At 40.6% G+C, this 22,080-nt stretch overlaps 1 protein-coding gene across 3 annotated transcripts in view; it reads left to right on the top strand.

The window, feature by feature from the left end:
- EPHA3 (EPH receptor A3) overlaps positions 1-21,208 on the top strand; it is a 207,389-nt gene extending 186,181 nt beyond the window's left edge. For all 3 annotated transcript variants that reach the window (XM_083736308.1, XM_083736307.1, XM_083736309.1), the window contains 6 exons: positions 4,942-5,003; positions 5,757-5,966; positions 7,731-7,880; positions 10,503-10,696; positions 16,255-16,410; positions 18,126-21,208. In XM_083736308.1, the coding sequence (XP_083592434.1) occupies positions 4,942-5,003; positions 5,757-5,966; positions 7,731-7,880; positions 10,503-10,696; positions 16,255-16,410; positions 18,126-18,231 (878 nt within the window). In that variant the 3' untranslated portion in view covers positions 18,232-21,208. The remainder of the gene's footprint in view (positions 1-4,941; positions 5,004-5,756; positions 5,967-7,730; positions 7,881-10,502; positions 10,697-16,254; positions 16,411-18,125) is intronic.
- Positions 21,209-22,080: the final 872 nt, after the last annotated feature.

Raw genomic sequence — 22,080 nt, 5'->3', positions numbered from 1 at the left:
CAGATTGTAACCAGGCAACTTTGGCTTTTACTTGTTGCGTAAATTCATCTCATAAGCATTGCTTGCTACCAAATGTACAATGTTCCACTCAGTTTCTTTTTATTTAGAGTTTTGAAACATACTAAGGCATGTGGGACCTATAACAAAGTCTTGCTGTCTATAACCATTCCCCTAGAGGAATATTCCAGACAGGAACATGGAATAGGAGCCTTGTTGTACTGTTTAAGCCTCTCAGTATGGGGGTAGATGAATAGGGTTTATGGGTGGAGAATGGATAAAGGACACTTTTTCCTCCTTCCCCTATATAAGTCTACTTGAAGTAAGCCCCATTGATTCTGTGTGGTTTATGCCCTTGGTGAGTACAGCATTAAACCCTTAGCCTCCCCTCTCCTCACCCACTCCCTCTCAACTGCCATCAATACTTTGTATGTTCATGGCTTCATGTCAGTCAATATGGTTGAGTTTTCTTTCTTTTGTTTGATTCACAGTGATATGTACTTCTGCCTAGCAAGGGTGTCACCTCTGTATGTAGGTGGCCCTGTTTCATGTGCAAACTGACAGGCATTCAGTCCAAGGAATTGGCTATTAGAGGAAGCAAGTATGGCACTGCAGCAAATGGTAGTGGTGTATCCTCACATCCTTTAAGGCATGGTCCTGTTCAATGGGGCTGCCAGCTAGCTATGCCTTCCATCTACCAGTGGCACTATCCTACTTCTTCCCCCCTTCCGCCTATCAAACCACCTGTTCTTCCTTCCTCCCTCCCTTGATTTTTTTTGCCACTGCATTAGTGGTGGAAGCTTTTCTGCTGCCGCTTCATCTCATCTTCACTGCTTCCATACCTCACTCTGAGGAAGGACCAATGGGGTCTTCCTCTAGAGTAAGACATAGGCATGATCCCTATTTGGGCCAGCTCTGCTTTTAGAACTTTTACCTCATTTAACAGTGGTGTACACAGAGTAACATTTGTCCTTTATTTATCTTGTATCTCTTGAACAGATTGCTGTTGAGCCTAAAGATAATTTTGTAAATATGCAATGAAATCTATTCAAAGGTCTAAATCCACATTTTATTGTCATTGGAATGAAACAGTTTGTTGAGTTTTGAGACTGGGGAGCAATATTATGAAATAACATCCACGTTTTTATCTGAATAAAAGAAGATGGCATGGAGGCTTAACTGTGGCTGGATCTAGACACATAAAAAAACCCACTTCAGTTTAAAGCATTGTAAATTTAAACAGGTGGAGAAAAACGGGACTCCACATTGCCAGCTGATGGCACAATGTTATATCGCACATACAATGTATATCAATCGCTTTTTCTTTACCAGTCTAGCTGAGACCTGAGAGCAGGAAGCAACTAATGAGTCCTGTCAGCAGAAGCCACATGCAAGAACTTCTGCTTTAGCAATGGGACTTTTCCCCTCCCATGCCCCCTGAAATTGGCTTTAGGGGGTTGGGAACACCCACAGAATAGCACATGGTGACGGGAGGGAGATCGAATGCTTTAAGGCAGACTTGATATTCCTGGTGTTTCTCCCTTTTCTCCCCCTTAAATCAATAATCGCACAGACAATCTTGTAAAATGTATAAATAACATTTGTTCCCACAGAATACTTGTTGAAGAGTAACAGATAACAGCAGCTTTCTTCAGGCAGGTTTAAAATGGTAATTTGGTGACAAGTACATACTTAAGTCTAGCTTAAATGTAGTTGAGCTTTGGAGCTCAGATTTAGCAGATGTTCTACATTTCTGGTTTGGTGGTGAAGAGCTGAGGAAAAGGCAAAAAAGAGAGGATGTGCCCGGGCAGGTAAGAGAAGATATATAGCTATGCCTTCTCCCTGTCAGGGCACAATGGGAGTGTCTCTAATGGAGTTCTCTCTAGCAAACGTACAGGAAAATTCTGTGCGCTTCAGCTCCTAGCGTGTGAATTGTTGGTTTGACTGCATTTTAAATATCACACAAAATTTCCTGAGAATGACATTGAAATCCTCTCTCTGATATTAATTATTTTATTAAAACATGAGATCGCATAAAAAATAATATGAAGTATGGCAATCTGTGGCTTCAATCCCTTTGCAACACCTCTGAAAGGTGGTAAGCATTGTTTTGTTCGTATAGCATAGAATGTGCATGGCAATTTACAAGACAGTAGTTTAACTTTCGACTATAGGTCTGTATTAGTAGGGATACCTCAGACTAAATAGGTCCGTAGCCATTTATAAAATGGAAATTGTGCACCACCAGCGTAGTCCTGTAATGCTGTATGAGCACATAATTCTGGTAGCTTGTGAATTATTTGCAGCTGTAATATGGTTATTAATAATTAACTGAATGAACATTATGATGTATTATGCCATGTGTTTATTGATTATGAATGGAAAGCCATGGAGGGGGGCGGCATTATCCCTAAGGAGTTAAGGCAGTTGCTAAGTGGATTATCTAGTGGGGTTTTTTTGGTTCCCAAGCCATAACTCATGTCAGACCTGACCAGAAAGATCTGAAAGACTGAGCTTTGTAAAGATTCATTGGAGCATAAGCAGGGCAGTGTTTCTTCACAAAGGACACATGAAAGAACTGTGTCCAATTGCCATTAGGCAGTGGAAAGGCTGTTAGGGTCCTGAGTAAGACCTGCTACTCCTGAACTACTTAATGCTTGTGATAATTAAATGTAGTATATTTGCTATTAGCTAATTGTCCAGGCAAGCACATTATGTGACCCATGTGAGCAGCAAAATAACCAGAATGTAGAATGGTGATGGGATAAAATCAGACCAAATCTTATTGACAGCAGCAGGCAAGGGCAAGGGTTGGCATGGCATTGGGTCTCAGGATCAGTTCATCATTCCACAAGCCCCAGGTTGACGGAATGGGTCTGCTGGGTTTGGATCACTCCAAACCTGTATGACGGGATCACTCCAAACCTGTATGACAGGAATCAGCCAGTGTTGAACCTTCCTGTGGTGCAAGCCAAGCAAGCAGGGTCTTACTGGGGGTCCAGGGTGCAGATTCCAACCAGTCAGATACTGAACCCATGCTTGGGTTTGCTGTGGTCAATTCTCCCCTCAGCTCCCTTATGCCCCCCCATACTATGTTGAGCATGACCAATGCCATTTCTGCCCTCATACAAACAATGTCCTTCCGCCTAACAAAGGAATGCCATAATTTCACTGAGGGAAAGGTGGAAAAAACCCCAACCAAGTGCCAATCAGGTTGAGAGAGGAGGAAAAAATCCTGTCCAGCCCTGTCAACCAATGACCCAGAATTGCCCAGTGAAGGCTCTAACCTGAGGGTGGGAGGGCGGGAAGCTTTCAAAGCAAAATGGCTGTGAGCTTCAGGGGGAGCAACCTTATATAGGCTTTCTCCTCCCCTCTTCAGCAAGGACTCATGGGGCAGATTTTCCCCATGAGCCCATCACACACAGAGAATACTGGACAAAACCTTCACTAGTATTTTGCTGCAATCTATGGGCCACAGTGCCGCCGGGCCAAAGTGCCCCATGCTTATTGGGCATGGAATGAGGCTTAGTCACAGGGAAGCAGGATGGTATACTGCCAGCATATGACCATGTCCTTTTCTGCCCAAAGAGTGAAGTAGGGTTATATGCAGTGGGCTACTGATGGAAATATTTCCTATGTGCTAATATTTCAGCAGTGAAGTGGCAATTTCAGACGAAAACAAGCACAGAGAAATCTATAATTATGAGCAATGGTTGTGATTCATCCCCATCCATCTGCGTAATTCTTGTGTATGTTAGTATATTGTCAAATATTCCCCTATTGTTTGCTCTCCTGCTGGCGTTGTCTGGCCTCTTGTCCCCCTGGCTCGTTTTATGATCCTAAGCATTCTTAATTGGAAGTAAATTGTCTTGAAATCAATAGGATTCACTCCCAAGTAAATGTGTTTAGGATTAAGATGTTGGCCTTTGAGCCCTGTGGTGACAAGTTTGCTTTATCCCTCAATAATTGTGATGATTTGCACCGATCTCCTAGGACAGAAGATAAAATAGATTCATATAAATAAATAGTCCTTTGTTGTGATTAAAGAATTATCTTCTGAAATGCTAATATTATAGCTGCCTTCATGAGACCCAAAATGAAATGCAGTTGCATATAGCCTTGCTATAATAGGTCAGAGTTGCCATATTGCTTCAGACCAATAGCTCACGTTAACCTAGCATTCTGTCACTGACAGAAGCAGCAGCTTCATAAAAAGTATAGGAGAACCTTCAAGTTGAACATGTTTGCAGCAAACCAGGCATGGGAACCTCCCCCCCCCCCCAACGAGGACCTCTTTCCCATATGATTGATCTGCTGGGTGAGGTGTGGGGGGGTCATATGTCAACCGTTGGAGGGGAGGGCCAAAAGTGAATGGGTCACACCCCTCTTTCTGCCACCTTGCCTTCTTCCTCTCCTTTCAGGCTTTCTGAAGCTGAATGAAATTAGGCTGAGGGCTTCATGTCATCCTCAGGCCCACCCCTGTTCTAAATCATACAGATAGCCATGCAAACAATCCTGTTTATGCCCCTCTTCTGTTTGGAGAATGCTTTTAGGATGCTGATCAAACACCAAATGCGATTAGCCGTTTTACCATAATACAGCTCTCTGCATTTTGTAGAATTTAACTTTTCTCTTGTTAACCCTTTACTTTATGATGATGATGAATTCTTTTTTATTAAATATGTTATTGTTTTCCCAAATGGTGCAAGTTCCTAATTATTTCTATAGGAACACAAGAGTGGCTTCGCATGGTAGGCTGAGGGGAACCATAGGCTTGACTTCCTTCCATTCAAGTTGAAAGGGAATAACCTAGATAAGCCTGGCAGGACAGCTTGCTCTATGGGATTAACCCCTTCATGCATGCATTAATTAGACTTAAGCATTTTGCTTATAAGGTGGCTTATCCTACAGAGTGATTGTGCTTAATATTCCCCCCCCCCCCAGGTAAACCTGTCATGATTGTTACTGAGTATATGGAAAATGGCTCTTTGGATAGCTTCCTGAGGGTAAGTACCCTGTTTATTCTGTAGTGATGCCTCTGGCTTTATAAATCAGTGTGACTGTACTATTATTGGTAGAATTTCAGACTAGTGGCTCCCATAGTAAAGGCTAGTTGCAGATATGTAAAAATATCATAAGTATATGAGTCTACTGCTTGCCTCATAAGGAATTATAGGAACATAGGAACACCTTGTAATCAGTCAGGGTATTGTCTACACTGACTGGTAACAGCTGTCCAGGATTTCAGGCAGGGGCCCTCATCCCGCAAGCCTGATGTATGATACCTGGGCAACAAGGAAATATATGCACCTACTGCATTTCGCCAGAAGAAAAGGATGAAATTGTATTACACTGTGAAAAATAATATTGAGTCACAGATAGAATGTGCCCATTTGAATCCATTATATATGTTTATAATCATATTTTGTCTGCCTTCCTGTGTATCTGCTTAACTCGGAGTAGAGAATTAAGGTTTTCGGTGAAATTAGGCCCCCACAGTCAACTGGAGTGGGGGGAAATCAGCCCAAAGGGAGCTATATAGTCTGAACTCATATAAAAACTGTGCAATAATAAAAGGACAGATGAAATTACCCATGTCTCATCCGACAATGCCTGGGACAGGTTTATTTTCATTATAAGCACTGAGTTTTGGCAGAGCATTTTCACAAGGCAGGTTCCCAGTGACTTTGATAGAATGTGTGCGGATACAGGTCCTGGGTGCGTTGAAGATCTGAAACGCTGTTGTAAATGTCTTACAGAAACATGATGCTCAGTTCACAGTCATCCAGCTAGTGGGAATGCTTCGAGGAATTGCATCTGGCATGAAGTACTTGTCAGATATGGGCTATGTCCATCGTGACCTGGCTGCCCGCAACATCCTCATCAACAGTAACCTGGTATGCAAGGTCTCAGATTTTGGCCTCTCCCGTGTTCTGGAGGATGATCCAGAAGCTGCCTACACAACAAGGGTGAGTCCGATGATCTGTGAATGATTATTATGAATCCTTAGGTGTTTGAGAGCCAAATATCACATAGTGGCTATTCAACAAGATCATTTATGTTAAAAGAGGGAGGGAGCGAGGGTGGGCACACATACATGACCACAACAATTCTATTCTGTCTAAGACTGTCCAGTATGCCTATACACTTCCTCCAATATTCTTACATTTCTGGCTTGGTGATGAAAAGTTGATGAAGAGATTAAAAAAGGCAAGGAAAATATATATGATTTAATGTCGTTTAACCACCCTGCCAATTTCACAAAAGCCAGTGCTGAAGGTTTTAGAAACACATAATTCTGCTCCTTTGGGACTTTACAAGCTCAAGGCTGCATACATTCTTTCAGGAATGGCTCACCTAGTGGGACAGTACTGTGAAATAGCCTCCCAGCAGCAGTGCTGGGATGCATACAGTGCTTCCCCCATGCATCTGCATGGCACCAACCTTGCTGCCACCTTGCCTCTTCCAGGAAGCAACAGAGATGCTGCTGACGGGAAGCTATTGCTACAGCTCTACCCTGCAGGGTGAGCCACGCTTGCATAGTTCTGTCCTCATGCTAAATGCCATCTGGTGAGATTTGGTTCAAAAATATGTATTCTGGAATCTAATCATACTTAAGATTGGAATCCTATGCATGTCTATTCAGCAGTAAATCCTAGGTAAGTGTGTATACAATGGCAACCCATGTCTATCAAAATGGAGAGAAAACGTCAGATCCAGAAAGATGCCCAAAGTAATAACAACAGTTTCTGTGGTTCTGTATATCATATTAGTAGCTGTTTTGTGACAGTCCTACATAGATTTATTTATTCGGTTATTTAAAGCAAAATGTGTATGCAGCCCCATAATGCATAGTTTCTGGGTTGCTTTACAATAAAAAGAAAAACAAATTAAATGCAAAATGCAACATAAAAGCATAAAATAGCTAAAAGTCAGCAACAGAGATTAAAATAAACTTAAAAGAAACCATCTATACCTGGCAAGTGAAATTGGGGTTTATGTGTTTTCCAATGGAATAAAGAACAATCAGACGTTGGTTTCCATACCATGTTCATTTTCTGGCAGGAATCCCTGTGACATAAACAAGTAAACAGCATCAGGCAATGACATAAATTACATGAGGTTACTACAATAATTTAGTATTTGCCAGTGGGGTCCTGCTCCAAGTTACGGCCTCTAGGGAAATAAGGGCACCATTGCCTTTTCTAAGGTGGTCCTGGAGTTATGAAATGTGTTCCCCCAAGAAATCTTGATGTTTCTGATTTCTTTTCATAAGCTGGAAGACTTTTTAGTTCTCTCAGGCATTTGGTATTTAGATAGATAGACTCCCCATTGGTTTTATGTATTCTGTCATTGTTGCTACATGCATTTTCAATTGCATTTATTTTTTAAAAAATGTTTTTTAAAAAAATTGTGCAAACATTTGAAAATGTATTTGTTGTAAAACTGTCAAGAGAGAGTGTAAATAAATAACAAGTTACTTAACACCACTGTCAATTCTTCTTACAAGCTACACTCAAACTGGGTCCATTTCAGTTTTCAGGATGTTGAAACCATTCCTAGAACGGGTTTTGCTCATAGTCATATCCTCCAATGATTTGTCTAATTTCCTTTTAAAGTCTTCAGAGTTGGTGGCTATCGCTACGTCTTGTGGTAGCAAATTCCATAGCATAAATGTGCATCCCACTGCCTGAGTCATTATTGCTACTTTACACAATGCTTTGTGTTTGTAGGGAGGCAAGATTCCAATCCGATGGACATCTCCAGAAGCCATTGCTTACCGTAAATTCACATCAGCCAGTGACGCGTGGAGCTATGGGATTGTTCTTTGGGAGGTGATGTCCTATGGAGAGAGACCATACTGGGAGATGTCCAATCAGGATGTGAGTATACTGTGAGAGGACGAAAAGCATAAGACAAGCTGGTGCCTATTTTTAATTTTGGAAAACCAAATGTTTGAAAATCTTACTTTCTCTTGAAAAAAATATGTGGCATTTCTATATAAAAAAGAATTTTTGAACTTACAGAATAAAGGAAGGAGGATGATTCAAGTTACTCTGAGAATAATCGACAAGTGCTTTTACATTAGTTAGAATGTTATACATCTTTTATAGAACTTTATGAAATGTCTCGTGATCCCTTTTGGCTGTATCTCTGCTGAGCTTTTCTAGGAGTATACTGGGCCAATTAAACTGCCTAAGAAAGAGAGGAGGAAATTGTGTTTAAGATTTTAATGAGCAAATGCCTTCGGATGCAGTGAGCAGATAACATGAAGTGATGGTTTGATTTGTTTAGAAGTCTTTTACATAGAGGTTCATTTAGATAGCTTTGAATTTATTGCTGTCCAACTTCAGAAAGTTAAACAGTTCTGCCATCCTTTTATGCTTCTTTGGAATTTAGTATTTCCCAAAGCCGTTTTAAAAAACATACCATGTTGTTCCCTTAATTTAGTCTAGATATGTTCCACATGACTCAATTAAAAGCTACCAATTCTGACCAGCTCTATACATGTTTTACAAATGGGAATAAATTTTGTGCATAATATCTTACCCTAACAAATGGGGATATAATCGTGGAATATACACGCCACAAAAAAAAACACACACACACACTGGCTGCATCACAGTGTAGTGAACCCATGTTGTTCATTGCTTTAAAATGACTCTTTATTGAACAGGTTTTCCAGTCTATTAATATAAATATATAACATTTTCCAGTCTATTGATTATTGGTAATAAATTAGTAACCTGTGTCCATTCTACCATGTTAATTCCATCCTATCTTCGCTTGCCAGAATTAGCCATGCAATAATATTTGCACCAATGTTGCCCTTGGTTAGCTTTAAAATAAGAGTCTGAAATGGCTATGTAAACCATGATTAAAGGCAACCACGGTTATTATTAACATTAATGTAAATGTAACACCTCATTGTGGCAGTTGTTAACTCTGAAAGGGGAGGGGAAGGGAATTTCTTGTAGGTCAGGGAATGCTTTTAATTTCCTAACTACAGTTTATAAAAAGACCAAGAAATGTTATGTTTGCACTAGCCCCTAGTTATTCATATAACTATTGGCTGTTAGTTGTTCATATTGCCTAGATTAGTTAACCATATTAACTTATGGTTAATATGCTGGTTTAGAAATAACTTGCCGGTTTAGAAACTTGCTGGTTTAGAAATAAAGAATTGCTGCCCTGACAATGGAAATTAGAAAATGGAAGCTAATTTCATAATTTTTTCCTCCTGAAATGTCAAGTAGGAAGCAGTTGTTTATGATCTGCCACAGGGCGTTTGTTAAGCTGCCTGCTGCTTTTCAGTCATTTTCCTAAAATGATTATAGAAAGTCAAAATCTGGTTGATTTCTCACATGCAAACCACACAGCCACAACCTCTCAAGCCAAACCCCAACGTGGCTGGAAATATGCTTGTTAGGACAATCATGGGTAATCTAGCTTTATTGCTACTCCACATCCTTGTTAGCCCCTTAACCCATCTGTCAACAGTAATCTAACTCTATCTGCCGTGCGATGCAGAAATATGGAAATGTCAGTAAAGCTGGATATTTCTGCAATTATGTGGCGTTAGCAACTGCCTGTGCAACTTTAAGTGCGTATTTGAATATCGCTTGCTTGTAGAGGCAAGGAGCACTCCCATTAAAAGGAGAAGGGATAACTTGTTGTGCTAAGCTACTAGCTGCCGATGTAGCCTTGATAGATGAATACTGCCCTCTTTCTGTGAAACAATTAATATATAGATATATTTATATATACTGATGTTCTCTCCCTATATACAATTCTGTACCTATGAAATAGTCCCAGAGTTTGCATGCTTGTGTCTTTGTGAATATTATGTAAAACATCCTAGTTGATAATTAGATCTTAAAATGTAAGGCCTCTTTATTGGAGGGAGGGCTGTAGCTCAGAAAGAGAGTGCGTGATTTGGATGCAGAATGTCCCAAATTCAGTCACTGGCATCTCCAGATAGGGCTGGATAAACTCTTGCCTGAAACCCACTGGAATTTCTGCCAGGGCTTGAAGGCAGTACTGAGTTATACAGACCAATAATCAGGCGCACCCTGAGGCAGCTTCCCATGTTCCTATGATCTCAAACAGCAATTCCTAAAAGGCTGTTGAGGAGGAGGAGGGTGAGTGGGTAGTGATCCTCCAGATGTTTTCTCTTTGGACCAATTAAGCTTGTATTGTAGGAAATGTAATAAGGTGACTTGCATTTGGTCTAATCAAAGCTGAGCACTGGACAAGACCAAATAGCACCTTCTTCAAAGAGCTACACATTATCCTCTGCTTCCTCTGTCACTTTTCCCTATCTCCCTTTTGTCAAGTGGCTTATTTTGCAAATAAAGAGGAAGAAGGACACGTCGGAACAATTGGAGAATGAATAGATTGGTTTTAAATACCGTGCGTCTGTGACAATGCAATGGAGATCCCTTGCAGAACCAAAGGGGGAAGCATCTCCTGATAATGTCTGCAATCTTTTTCTCCTTGTGCAGGTAATTAAAGCCGTGGAAGAAGGGTACCGCTTGCCACCACCCATGGACTGCCCAGCTGCCTTGTATCAGTTGATGCTGGACTGTTGGCAAAAAGACAGAAACAACAGACCGAAGTTTGAGCAGATTGTTAGCATCCTGGACAAGCTGATCCGTAATCCCAGCAGTCTAAAAATAATCACCAATGCAGCTGCAAGGTGACACAATACCTTCTACATCTTGCACACTGAGCATGAATGTGTTTGCTTTCTCTACCTCCAGTAATTACAATATATTTGCTTGGTCCACTACCTACTTCCATGTTTACAGCTATTTCTTATTAGTAGTGTAGTTTAAGTTGGGGGCTGGGGTGGGAGGAAGCTATCTATTTATCTTTTAGTAGGCAAACAGCATCCCTGACTGTTTGTTGTTGTCCAAAACCCAGTTTGCAAAGGAGGCAAAGGAACATCTAGTTTCAAAGTTCCTGCTGGTTGTGAATTCACAAGACCAGTTCAACAGAAAGCTGTAGGTGTGCAGCACCACAGGAATACTGTGATGAAAGCACACAGACATTATCAGGACAGAGCATTTTTTGCAACTGCATGGTCAGGTTGAACAGGTGCAGAAACTGTGAGAGATTTCGTCCTTGCAATCTCAACTCGTGCTCTTTTTCAAAAATGCAGTTTTAGGCCTGAAGAAAATATGTCAGCAATGTCTAGTGAAATTTCAGAAACTATGCCGTGCAGATGATGGTAGTGAAGGCAACTATCATTCCCACTGATTTAGAGACAACTGCATAGCTCTTTGCCCCTATCTAGGTGCAGAATAAATTACATCAAACTTTTTAAAATAACTCATATGAAAGCAAACCAAAGGGATTCCAGAGGAGGGCAGCAAAAATCACAGTGGTCAGGTTAAAGACCTACAAACAAACAAACAAACAAACAAACAAACAAACAGGTGTTCAAACAGCAGAAGAAAACTTGTAATTGGAAGGGAGGGGAGGGAAGAGAGAGCTGAGAGTTGATTCCCCCTGGTCAGGAAGTTCCATATCTTGGCTCAACATTAAATAATTCTTTCTCCTACTAGTTCTATGTTCATCAATTATGAAATCATTTTATGCTCTTCTTTCTTACTAGGCTGATTGGCACTTTTGTAATCAGTGTTTTTCAGGTACATGCAGACTCTGTGTTTTGGAATACAGTGCAAAAAGGCACAATATTTGAAGTTTAGTTACATTTTAGTTTGTGATTGTGCCAGAGCACTTGCACAATCTAATCATAACTTCTTTGATTTGTCTCAGCAGTTATGTCTGGCTGTCTGAACATTGTTAACTTTTTCTCCGCTCTGTGTGTGTGTTTTAGGGCAAGTTGAGTTTTGATCACTTCCATTCTTTTTCCTAGTTCAGATTATTATTTCTTACCTTTGTGTGCACTGCTTTACAGTTGTGAATATGCACAGTAGCGGCTGATAGGATGGCATAGGTGGAGCTGCGTTGCTCTCCTGGCTTCCCAACACAATGGGTCCCTGTTGTGTTAAACTCCATGTTCAACCAAGCACCAAAATGCCAGGCAATTGCAGTTCCTTGGGACTACCGTATTTAGGCAATACAGATACTATGTTGCAGTTAATTCAAGCTTTATTGCCACTTTGGAGCTGGTTGAGTATGGATATGAATCCCAGATTTGTCCGTTCACTGCAATAGCCACATGGAGTGTGTGTAACTGAAGTTATAATGCAAATAACTGGATTAAAACCCAAGTTCTTAATGTAAGCTCCTCAAAAACTAGACACTATAGAACTCTATAGAACTTGAGTTGGAAAAGCAAAAATACCCTGCCCACAGGTTTCCAATATTATGATCATAGTAAATGAAGACCATTCAGTGTTGTTGACATTTACAACATTGGGGGGCTTTCATTATCTGAAGGGGCGCTTTGGGCATCTATTGGTGAGCAGTCCATAAATGGTTGACCTTAGGCGAAGATGATGCCTTTGATGTTGGATTCGCAAGTCTAGGTCTTTTTAACTCAAGGACCAAATCCAGTAGCTATCTGATTATTACTGAACTGAGCAAACATGATATAAAGAAATATCAGGGGAAGCAAATGTGCCATAGAGGTAAGTCAATTTTATTTAAAGAACATAGTCATATTTTTTTACCTGAATGACACTTTAAAGCAGCATAAATGACTGTAAAGGCAAAGTTGTACTCCTTGTGGTACTGAGATAATTAAAGTCAACAACATGTCTCCATGCCTCCTCAGTGTGGCATTTATTTTCTTATCTCCTGTTGGAAAGTGGCTATACCTGTGCTTTCCATCTGGCAGCAAATATATATATATATATATATATATATATATATATATATATATATATGAATGAAAAAATCACACACACTTGTGCTTTTGTTGACCTTAAAATTAGTCTAGGATTCTGGTCCTTAGGGTCATTTATAAGCCATCAAAGTCATATTTCAGCTCACATAAATGTTCAGCAGCCTTTTACATAAGCAAAAATGCAAGATATTAAGAACTGCTCATTTGAAATAGATGCCCTCCCAGTCATGAGACACTCGAGTGCAGCAGAGGAGAGCTAGCTAAGAAGACAAGTAAAAATAGATGTGGAAACTTAGAGGGTAGAGTATGCAACATTTCTCTTAGTAACACACTGCTGCCTCTCAAATAGGAGAGCTTGATGGTAGTGGTTACAAATTGAGTTATATCTTTCCCCACTGGACAGCTGGCACGCTCAGAACAGCAATTTGTATCAGTAGGAGGCAGAGCTCCATTGCTATTTATATGTTTATTTCGAGACATGATGCAGTGCGACAGAAAATTCTTTGCAATGTGGCAACATCCATCTCAATGACAGCAAACCATGGCTTTCTAGGCTTGCATGCAAAAGAACAAGGTTAATTCCAGCTGTTAACATAATAGGTCAGTCCATAAAAGCCGACTGCAAGAGGCCATTGGTGGAATATATACTCTGGAATCTCACTGCTGAGTGGGTTGCTGTCCTTTTATTTATGACAGCCATATGCTAGCACATGCAGCCTTCCAACCATGCTCAGTGCCAGAATGAATAGCACCGAAGGTTTCCCTCCCGCTTTGCCAGTACACAGAGAACAGTTTTGAAATGTTGCTAGTGGGAGTGGGAAGTGGCAGAAATGAAAGAGGCGGGGGGAGTTGTGTTTCAATTCCCCTGAGCAGACATGTAATTTCCATGATTTCTTTTTAATGATTGCAGTCTGACGCTAGTAGGACCTGATTTATGAAAAGCTGTGAAAGATCAGGTGGAACCCTGCAGGACGTCATTTACAGCTGCACAGATTGTAGCCCATCTAATTTGTCTAGTAAAAGTGTGAGCTTATGGTGCACATCACCCAGCCCATAAATTTCATGTTTAGACCTGCTGTCTAGGGGGCTGGGTCAAAGGGAGGGGGTGGAAGCCCATGGATGCAGATGCTCCGAAAGCCCGGCACTCCCTCGATGCGCATGAGGAGACATCACAGACTCTTCACAGCGAGAGACAAATTCCTGCTCATTGATAAACTGTCCAGATGTCCTCTCCAAGGAGGAAAGGGGCTTTTTTGTGGGGAGGGGGGGGAAATGCCCTCCCCACTTAGAATCCTGCGAGAAAAATGATACTTTACAATACTAGTTATTCTGTGGTTACTTGAAATTAGTTCATATTTTTGTCTTCATTACACCTTGGTCCCAACAACAGACATAAAAGCTGCACTGGGACTGTCCAATTTGTAATCCTGCTGCTCTGCTTTTTCTCATGTTGTTTAACATTCCACATGCACACACAAAAGGAGCAGTGACGCCAGTTCCCCCTTTTACTAGAATGAAGCGGCATGTTAGATTGACCAGAGAGAAAAAGCAACTTCTCCATACTTCGTATATACTTTAATAAATGCCCTGGGATCCTAGTAGCTATACAGAGAAAGCTATAAATAAAAAATGTGGACTTCATGAGACAAACAGAAGTTAGCTAGCTGTATCTAGTATAGTTAATTGCATTTCCTTTGGATTTGTTTCTGAAATGGACATTTAGTGGAAATGGCTGAGCATCAAAGAAATCATACTTACATATTAACAAGAACTGTATGCGTAGCGGGGGAAGGCAATTGATGCATCAGATAGCCTCTTTTTAATAGTCACGTTAAGCAACTCAGCTCCTTTATACAAATGAGCAATATCAGACCTTTGCCACAAGGGGTGTTGCGTTGCTGATAATAATCTGTCCAGCTGAAATGTGTTGACTAGTTTTGGAGATGGAGGGAAAGAGAGAAGGTTCATATACTAAGAAGCTACAACAACTCTTTTGCGTATTGTTGAGTTTTGTTTTAGTGTTCTTTAATGAAAATCCATTTGGAGCAGAGACTAGGACTTTGGCCAACAATTAAGAGCATTGTCCTCATTCTGAGATAGACAGGGAAATAATAGGACAGCTGGTGGAGAAAAAAATCACGCTGTTGTGCCTGCTGGGCTGGTGAAAGAGTGTTTTTGGTCAGTGGGCACCCAGATTTTTGTTCTTTTATCTCTTATAACTGTATTGGGCAGGTGGGGGTGATGTTCATCTCCCAGGTTTCTTCATAGCTGATAAATCAGACATTATCTTATCAGATAACATGAGATGGTAGAAAAGGTAATTTTAAGTGCCTTTGTTTGTTTGTTTGTTTGTTTGTTTGTTTGTTTGTTTGTTTCTCTCTCGAAAAATAAATCATTTGTCTCTGGTGTATCAAATTACATGGACAAAGTGACACAGAGAATTCCAACTTCCCATGCACCAAAAAAGGATATTGTTTTTACTGCACGTACTCTAATTGTAGAAAGATGATTGAGAAGATCACATTTAAGCATGGCACATGTTGACTGACTGGCAGGGGAAATAGTAGCTTATTCCTCAAAGGAAAAAAATCCACTGAGTTATATTTTTATATTTAATATCAGCAACCAAAATAAAAGTGGGAAGGAATATCCAAATAGGTCAATTGTAGAAAACTATTTGTGATGGTTTACTTATTTGTTTTGCTGAATCTCCACTATGTATTCCAAAGCCACAGGATAATTTAGCATATAGTTTGCTCATCACCTTAGGGATACAATAGCATGGAAGCTTAAGTTTTTAAACTTTGTTTTTATGAAGCAAATAAGCTTTCTATGTCTGTCTCTGCAGGCTCTAAAATGCAAAGACCTCTCAGGTTTCTTTTGATACTCCAGAACTGAAAACTATTGTAGAAAATTTTAGGGAAGCATTTGGTGATTTCATTGCATTTGCTGTCTGTAATATTTTGCGCTGCCAATTCTGAACAAAGCCATCTAGAGATTTTCAGTCATGCTGCAAGCTCCAGATGGTCACATCCTCCTATTTAAGCCACCAGTTCATAATGTGCTTAAAATCACACTGCATCAATTGGTTTAATCTGAGATTAAGAGCGTTTATCACTGGATTGGCTTGACTCTTATTTGAGGTATGTTTGTCAAGTTACACATACCTGAGCTAAATCAAGATGAGCTTCATGAAAGCTTCAAGCGCCCTGACAATGCAATCATGAGCTTAAGACACAAGCTGAACAGCTGGTTCACTTAGGCACTGTGATTTCTCTGTTTTTCCCTAAAGCAATAGATTTCTGCAGGCATTAAATTCTGCACGCAACTTGCACCTCATCTGAAAGATTCTGCTGGGACTTGTTTTAAGTCCAGATACATAGGGAATCACAGTGTATTTATGTTCTCTCACCACCATCACATTCATTTTATTCCAGGCCATCAAATCTCCTTCTGGACCAAAGCAATGTTGAAATCTCAGCCTTCCGCTCAACAGGTGACTGGCTCAATGGCATTCGGATAGGACAATGCAAGGACATATTCACAGGAGTAGAATACAGCTCGTGCGATACGATAGCCAAGATTTCCTCAGAGTAAGAGTCCATCTTAAAACTGTTTCTTTGGTTGCTTTTGCATTTTTCATGCCATTTCTCAAATTATGAGATTTCAATCTTGTGGGCAGTTCAACATCTAGGTTTCAGTGAAATTAATGCAACATATGAGCGCAGCCCAGAACACATGCTCCTTTAAAGTCAACTCAGGCCGCAGCCTTAACTGGGTGCAAGTCCCATTGAATTCAGTGATACTTACCTCTGAGTAGACATGGATATGATTGCACTTCAAGAACACCTTGCTGAAATATACCACCCATGTGTTCAGTTACATATATGTCAATTTGAACAATAGAGTGTTCTTCATAGAATCATAGAGTTGGAAGGAAACATGAGGGTCATCTTTGCAATGCAGGGATCTTTCACCCAATGTGGGGCTCAAACCCATGACCCTGAGATTAAGAGTCCTATGCTCTACCAACCGAGCTGCCCCACATTTGTTCTACTTCTTTGAAAAGCTGTTGTAAAATCATAAATGGAAGATCTTCTTTTGAAAGCAACATGTGACTTTTTTGCTCCATCTGACTCGTGGCTGGGATTAGTTTAGAATTAGATGTGTCAATTTTTGATATAGGTCAACAGTTCAGCATAATGAAATTTTTAGCTTCCATATTTTTGAAATGGAGCAGACGTTCTGATTTCTCAGGAAAATAGGGTGTTCTTTGTCCAGTGTCAGTTATGCTGATGTGGTGGGGCTGGAAAAAAGAAGGAGAGGGAGATCATTTTTGGCGTTCTGAAGATTTAACAGAGCCCAAAGATCTCAAGGAGATATACACAACTTTTCCTCTCTGTTTTATCTTACATCCTATGACCCAATGTCACTCAACCAATATGGTGAATGTGGATTCGAACTGAGGTCTTTCTGGTCATAATAAATTCTCTCACCGTGGCACAGTACTGCCCCTCAGGATAGATAAAATACTCAACCATCTGTCATTCCCAGTTTGTGAGCCAGGATCATGGGGATTTATTTATTTTTAAAGCACTCCGCCACTTGCAATTCTGTTCACAGAAATCCTTCAAACCCTAAAACTCAGACTCTTTGAATGAACCTTTCCCAACTTACCTAGGACCCTGGATGCCATTGGTTACCATATGTGAAAATTCTAAGAAGAAGCTATGTATGACAGTAGCCACTGGCATCCAAAATAGTGCTCCTCCATCAGTGGCATAGAATGGGTTGCTGGTGCTCGGGGCAAGGCAAGTGTTGCGCTCCCCTGGTGGACTGGGCAGTTGCTGCTGCTAGTTGCGGTGGCTGTGCACCTTCTCAACTTAGCAGCTCAGCCATCCCTGGTGTGGGATTCATGGGCATTGTGCTTGGTTGTGCCCCTCTCATAATTTTGTGCCCAAGGCCATCGCCCCTCTGCCCTCCTCCCTCCCCTATTACACCACTGCTCCCTGTCTCCCACATACTTCTGTTTAAAGCATCCAAACTCTGCAAGCTGCTGTACAGGTGCAACAATTTTTCTCAGCCCCTGAGAATGTGTTTGTGTTGCTTCCTTAGGAGAGCTATTTTCTTAGATATCAGAAACACACTCCGCTGCCTTTGGCCCATCTGGAAACATTCAGGCCAGCTACCACTGTTTAGCAACATGCAAAGGAAGTTTCCTCATCGGCCTAACATTGTGGATTCTTTTGATGTGCGAAACACTTTCCAACTTCTCTGGAACTCATCAGGTGTGTTTTGTCTTTTCCAGCGACATGAAGAAGGTCGGTGTGACGATTGTGGGGCCACAGAAAAAGCTCATTAGCAGTATTAAATCTCTAGAAATGCATACAAAGAATGGCCCCGTTCCAGTGTAGGCTACCAAAACGTTGGCACTCGAGACACAACAAGAGGAAGCAAGACGTTGCTGCAAAGGTCATGGTGATGAGTGAAAAAGTGCAAGACTGAAAAGGCACTCTTGTAGCATTGTTGGAAGCATGACATTTTGGGCCCGTTTCAAGCCCACTAAGAGACTCATACGTTGAGTTAAATTGCCTTAAAATAGGAATGAAAAACTTTTTTCTCTCTCTTATTCTTGAAGGGAGGGAGCGCCTTCCCCTCCTTGTAATAATGGACTGCTCAAACATATACTGCATTTGAAAGAAAATGTTGGTTTCTTTGTTTCATTAAATCCTTCCATGTAACTTAGAGCCATTTCAATGCTGATGGACTGAATACCAAGAAAGGCAAACAACTAAACGGTGGATGTTATGCTAGGTCTTGACCAATTGTCAGCAGAAAGCAAGAGGGGGAAATACCCTTGCAGTATTTTTTTTATATGCAGAAAGGATAGGTGACTAGTATTTTATTTCTTTAAAATAATTGTAATGCTCTTTGGGGGATAATACCTCAGCTCTGTCTGGCCATATCTGCAAGGATATTCCTGCAACATTCTGTTTCGACGGTGGAAGGAAAACATGAATAATGTTGGGTATAAAATGAGGCAATAGTTCATGAATAATATTTGCTGTTGGGGCTGGTTTTGATGCATGTGTTCTTTAAAAAAAAGTCTTAATTTTTCTTTTAAAAGGCATATTTATTTCCCTTTAAATGTTTTCTTATTGTTTATATTTATATATGTTTTCACTGGGTTTAATTACTACCAAGTGCCAAATCCTCCCAGACTTTGGCTGCAGCCCCAGACATTGGGAAGAAATTTCAGTACAAGTAGTGAGACATTACTTTTAAGAAAATAGGTCCCAATCTAGAGGATCTGACGTAAGTGAAGAAAGAGGCCTACATGCCCACAAGTGAATAAATTTTCATGCACCATGTTCTGGGTAGTATAATCCAATGAACCACACAATCATTTTTTTCCAAGGAAAACAGCTATAGTGAGCTGTTTGTTATTTTCTTGACAACTTAACTCAGAGTTGCATAATTGCATGTACTTAAATGTTTGCAGTGTGCACAAAGTGTTGAATTGTGCCAGATATTTTTTAAAAAAACAACAACACCCACGCTATATGATGCATTACTTGGTGATAAAATTATTTGCTTATAATACTCTGGGGTCCAAATAGGAAAAGATGAAATCCCTTTTCTTAGTTCTTATATTAGAGAAGTAAGCTAGCATTGTTGGCATCCACTTAAGAGTAAACGATTACAGTATGTTTCTAAGGCTGCAGTCTTACAAAGATGTGCTTGTAAGTTGTACTATGTGAAGAACGTGTATGGGATGATATCCAAATCAACACGTATCCTGTTTGTATTTTCTTTTGGCTTTATTTGCCCTCACCGCAGTACACAGCAGCTTTTAAGATGGACTCAAATCATACAGTGGCGTCTTTGCAAGACATGTGAAGTCAAAACATGGCTTGGCATGAATGCACAGGTCCTCAGAGTGGAGATTGCAGCTACTGCCCTCCTCCCCTAGTGCTGTTGCGCTGCTATGAACTAAGCCATGGTTTGGCTTAGCTCGCCATCCAAATCTAGCCTCATGGTTTGTCACACTCCAGGCAAACAGTGAGCTGCAACCATGGTTTGCTCTTGGGTTTTACAGCTCATGGTTATCTAGAGGAGACATACCATGAGACCAGGTTCGGACAGTGTGCTAAGCCAAACCATGGTTTAGCTCACAGCATGCAGCAGCAGGATGACCAGGAAAGGAACACAGCAGCCACAGTCTTTTCTCAAGAACCCTTGTATTTGGGTTAAGCATTGGTTTGGTTTTGCATTATGTGCAAACATGCCCAGTAGGTGATCCGTTTTGTAAAAAGCATAAAATGACACTTCAAAATGCTGACACTCTGACTATACACAGAGCACTGGTATACTTTCCTTGCACACCTTTGTAACTTGCATGCCTTTCCAATATGATGTCATGCTTTTTAAAGTTCTCTGATCATAGCAGGATCTGGAAGTATACAATGCACCATCCCAAGCCCGTGTTCTGCAAGGATTCAGATCTGATTAATAGTGTCAAATAATCACCTCCCTTCTCTTTAGATTTGATCTCCAGCCATAAATACACCATTCCTGCTAGCAGGAAATTTTTGTATTGTTTTTAAAGCAAAACAATTCCATTGATGTTCTTGGAAGTACTATCTAGAACAAATTGTCCCCGAGGCAATTTTAAATGGCTGTGAAAGAAAGAAAAAATGTGTATTAGCAGGTTTTCAAACTACATTTTAGTCTTACCTATCCTTAATTATCTTTCAATGTCTAGTAATACCACGGGACATAATTATGTGTGTGCTCAGTACTAAAGACTGATTTCACTGTTTGTTCAGGAGGAAATTCCTTTTTTGCAGAGGGTTTTAGAAGAACTTTTTGTCTTCTCTTTCTTACAATTTTTGGTACTGTTCGGTGGCCTCTGATAGCCCCCATTCCCCTTCTGCCCCTGTACATATGTAAACATAGCAGTGTACAATTCTTAACTGTGGAGTAGAGGAAATAGAAATTTTGTGGCCATCTTCCTGTACAGGACCTGCCTTTGATTATTATTTACATCAAACAAGCATTGCAAAGTCTTCACTAAGAATATGTACCATATTATTGTTTTTGTATCTTAAAAATATTGTTTTTACATATATTATTTATTTCTGTTAACATATAACATAGGGTTTTTTTTGGTTTTTTTGTTTTGCTGTACTTTAGACTCCAATAAGCAATGTATAGATGTGATTTGAACTGGCAAATCAACATTTGCTTTTTAACCTTTATTTCAAAGCATTACTTACTCATTTAGTTAATTACGTTGTGCAATTGTAGATGGCCTGTTACTAATGTAAAATGATTTGTAGTGGAAACATTTATATTTTTATAATAAACATAATGAAAGTATTTTTTACATATTGGAATACACAGGTGATTGTTTTGAAGCCAAGGAAACTGATTGTTGGGCAATCATTTTGTATTAAATCTCCTAACTGTATCTGGAGCAAACTTCTCAAGTTTAGGATACAGCTTCATCAGGCTAGCTGGTCATGTTAAAAAACAGCCCTACCACAATCGAGCAAGGGGAAGTGTCTATGCAGAAGTAGACTTCCATTCCACATGCCAAGTAGTGATGGCAGCAGTATTTGTGCAGTGTCTCATAACACCTATTCTGTATGTTCTTCACCTGCTGCCTACATCCCACTGGGCCCAATAATTCAAGGTGTTAGTGCTGATATAAAAAGGTAAAGGTAAAGGACCCCTGACAGTTAAGTCCAGTCGCGAACGACTCTGGGGTTGCGGCACTCATCTTGCTTTACTGGCCGAGGGAGCAGGCGTTTGTCTGCAGACAGCTTCCAGGTCATGTGGCCAGCATGACTAAGCTGCTTCTGGAGAAGCAGAGCAGTGAACGGAAACACCGTTTACCTTCCTGCTGAAGAGATACCTATTTATCTACTTGCACTTTGACATGCTTTCGAACTGCTAGGTTGGCAGGAGCTGGGACGGAGCAATGGGAGCTCACCCCGTTGCGGGGATTCGAACCACCAACCTTCTGATTGGCAAGCCCTAGTCTCTCAGTGGTTTAGACCACAGCGCCACCCGCGTCCCACTAGTGCTGATATACAAAACCCTAAATGGCTTGAGCCCCAAATACATGAAGTAGCACCACTCCCCATACTAGCCAACACAGGCCCTAACATCAGCATACGACATCCTTCCAATTGTTCCACTGGTGGGGGTGGTTGCGTGTCAAAGCCCCCAAGCCAGGCCCCCAGAAGAAATAAATT

The sequence above is a fragment of the Podarcis gaigeae genome (assembly GCF_964106915.1).
Source record: "Podarcis gaigeae genome assembly, chromosome: 4".
Taxonomy (NCBI): domain Eukaryota; kingdom Metazoa; phylum Chordata; class Lepidosauria; order Squamata; family Lacertidae; genus Podarcis; species Podarcis gaigeae.
This window is presented reverse-complemented; position numbering and strand designations above follow the sequence as displayed.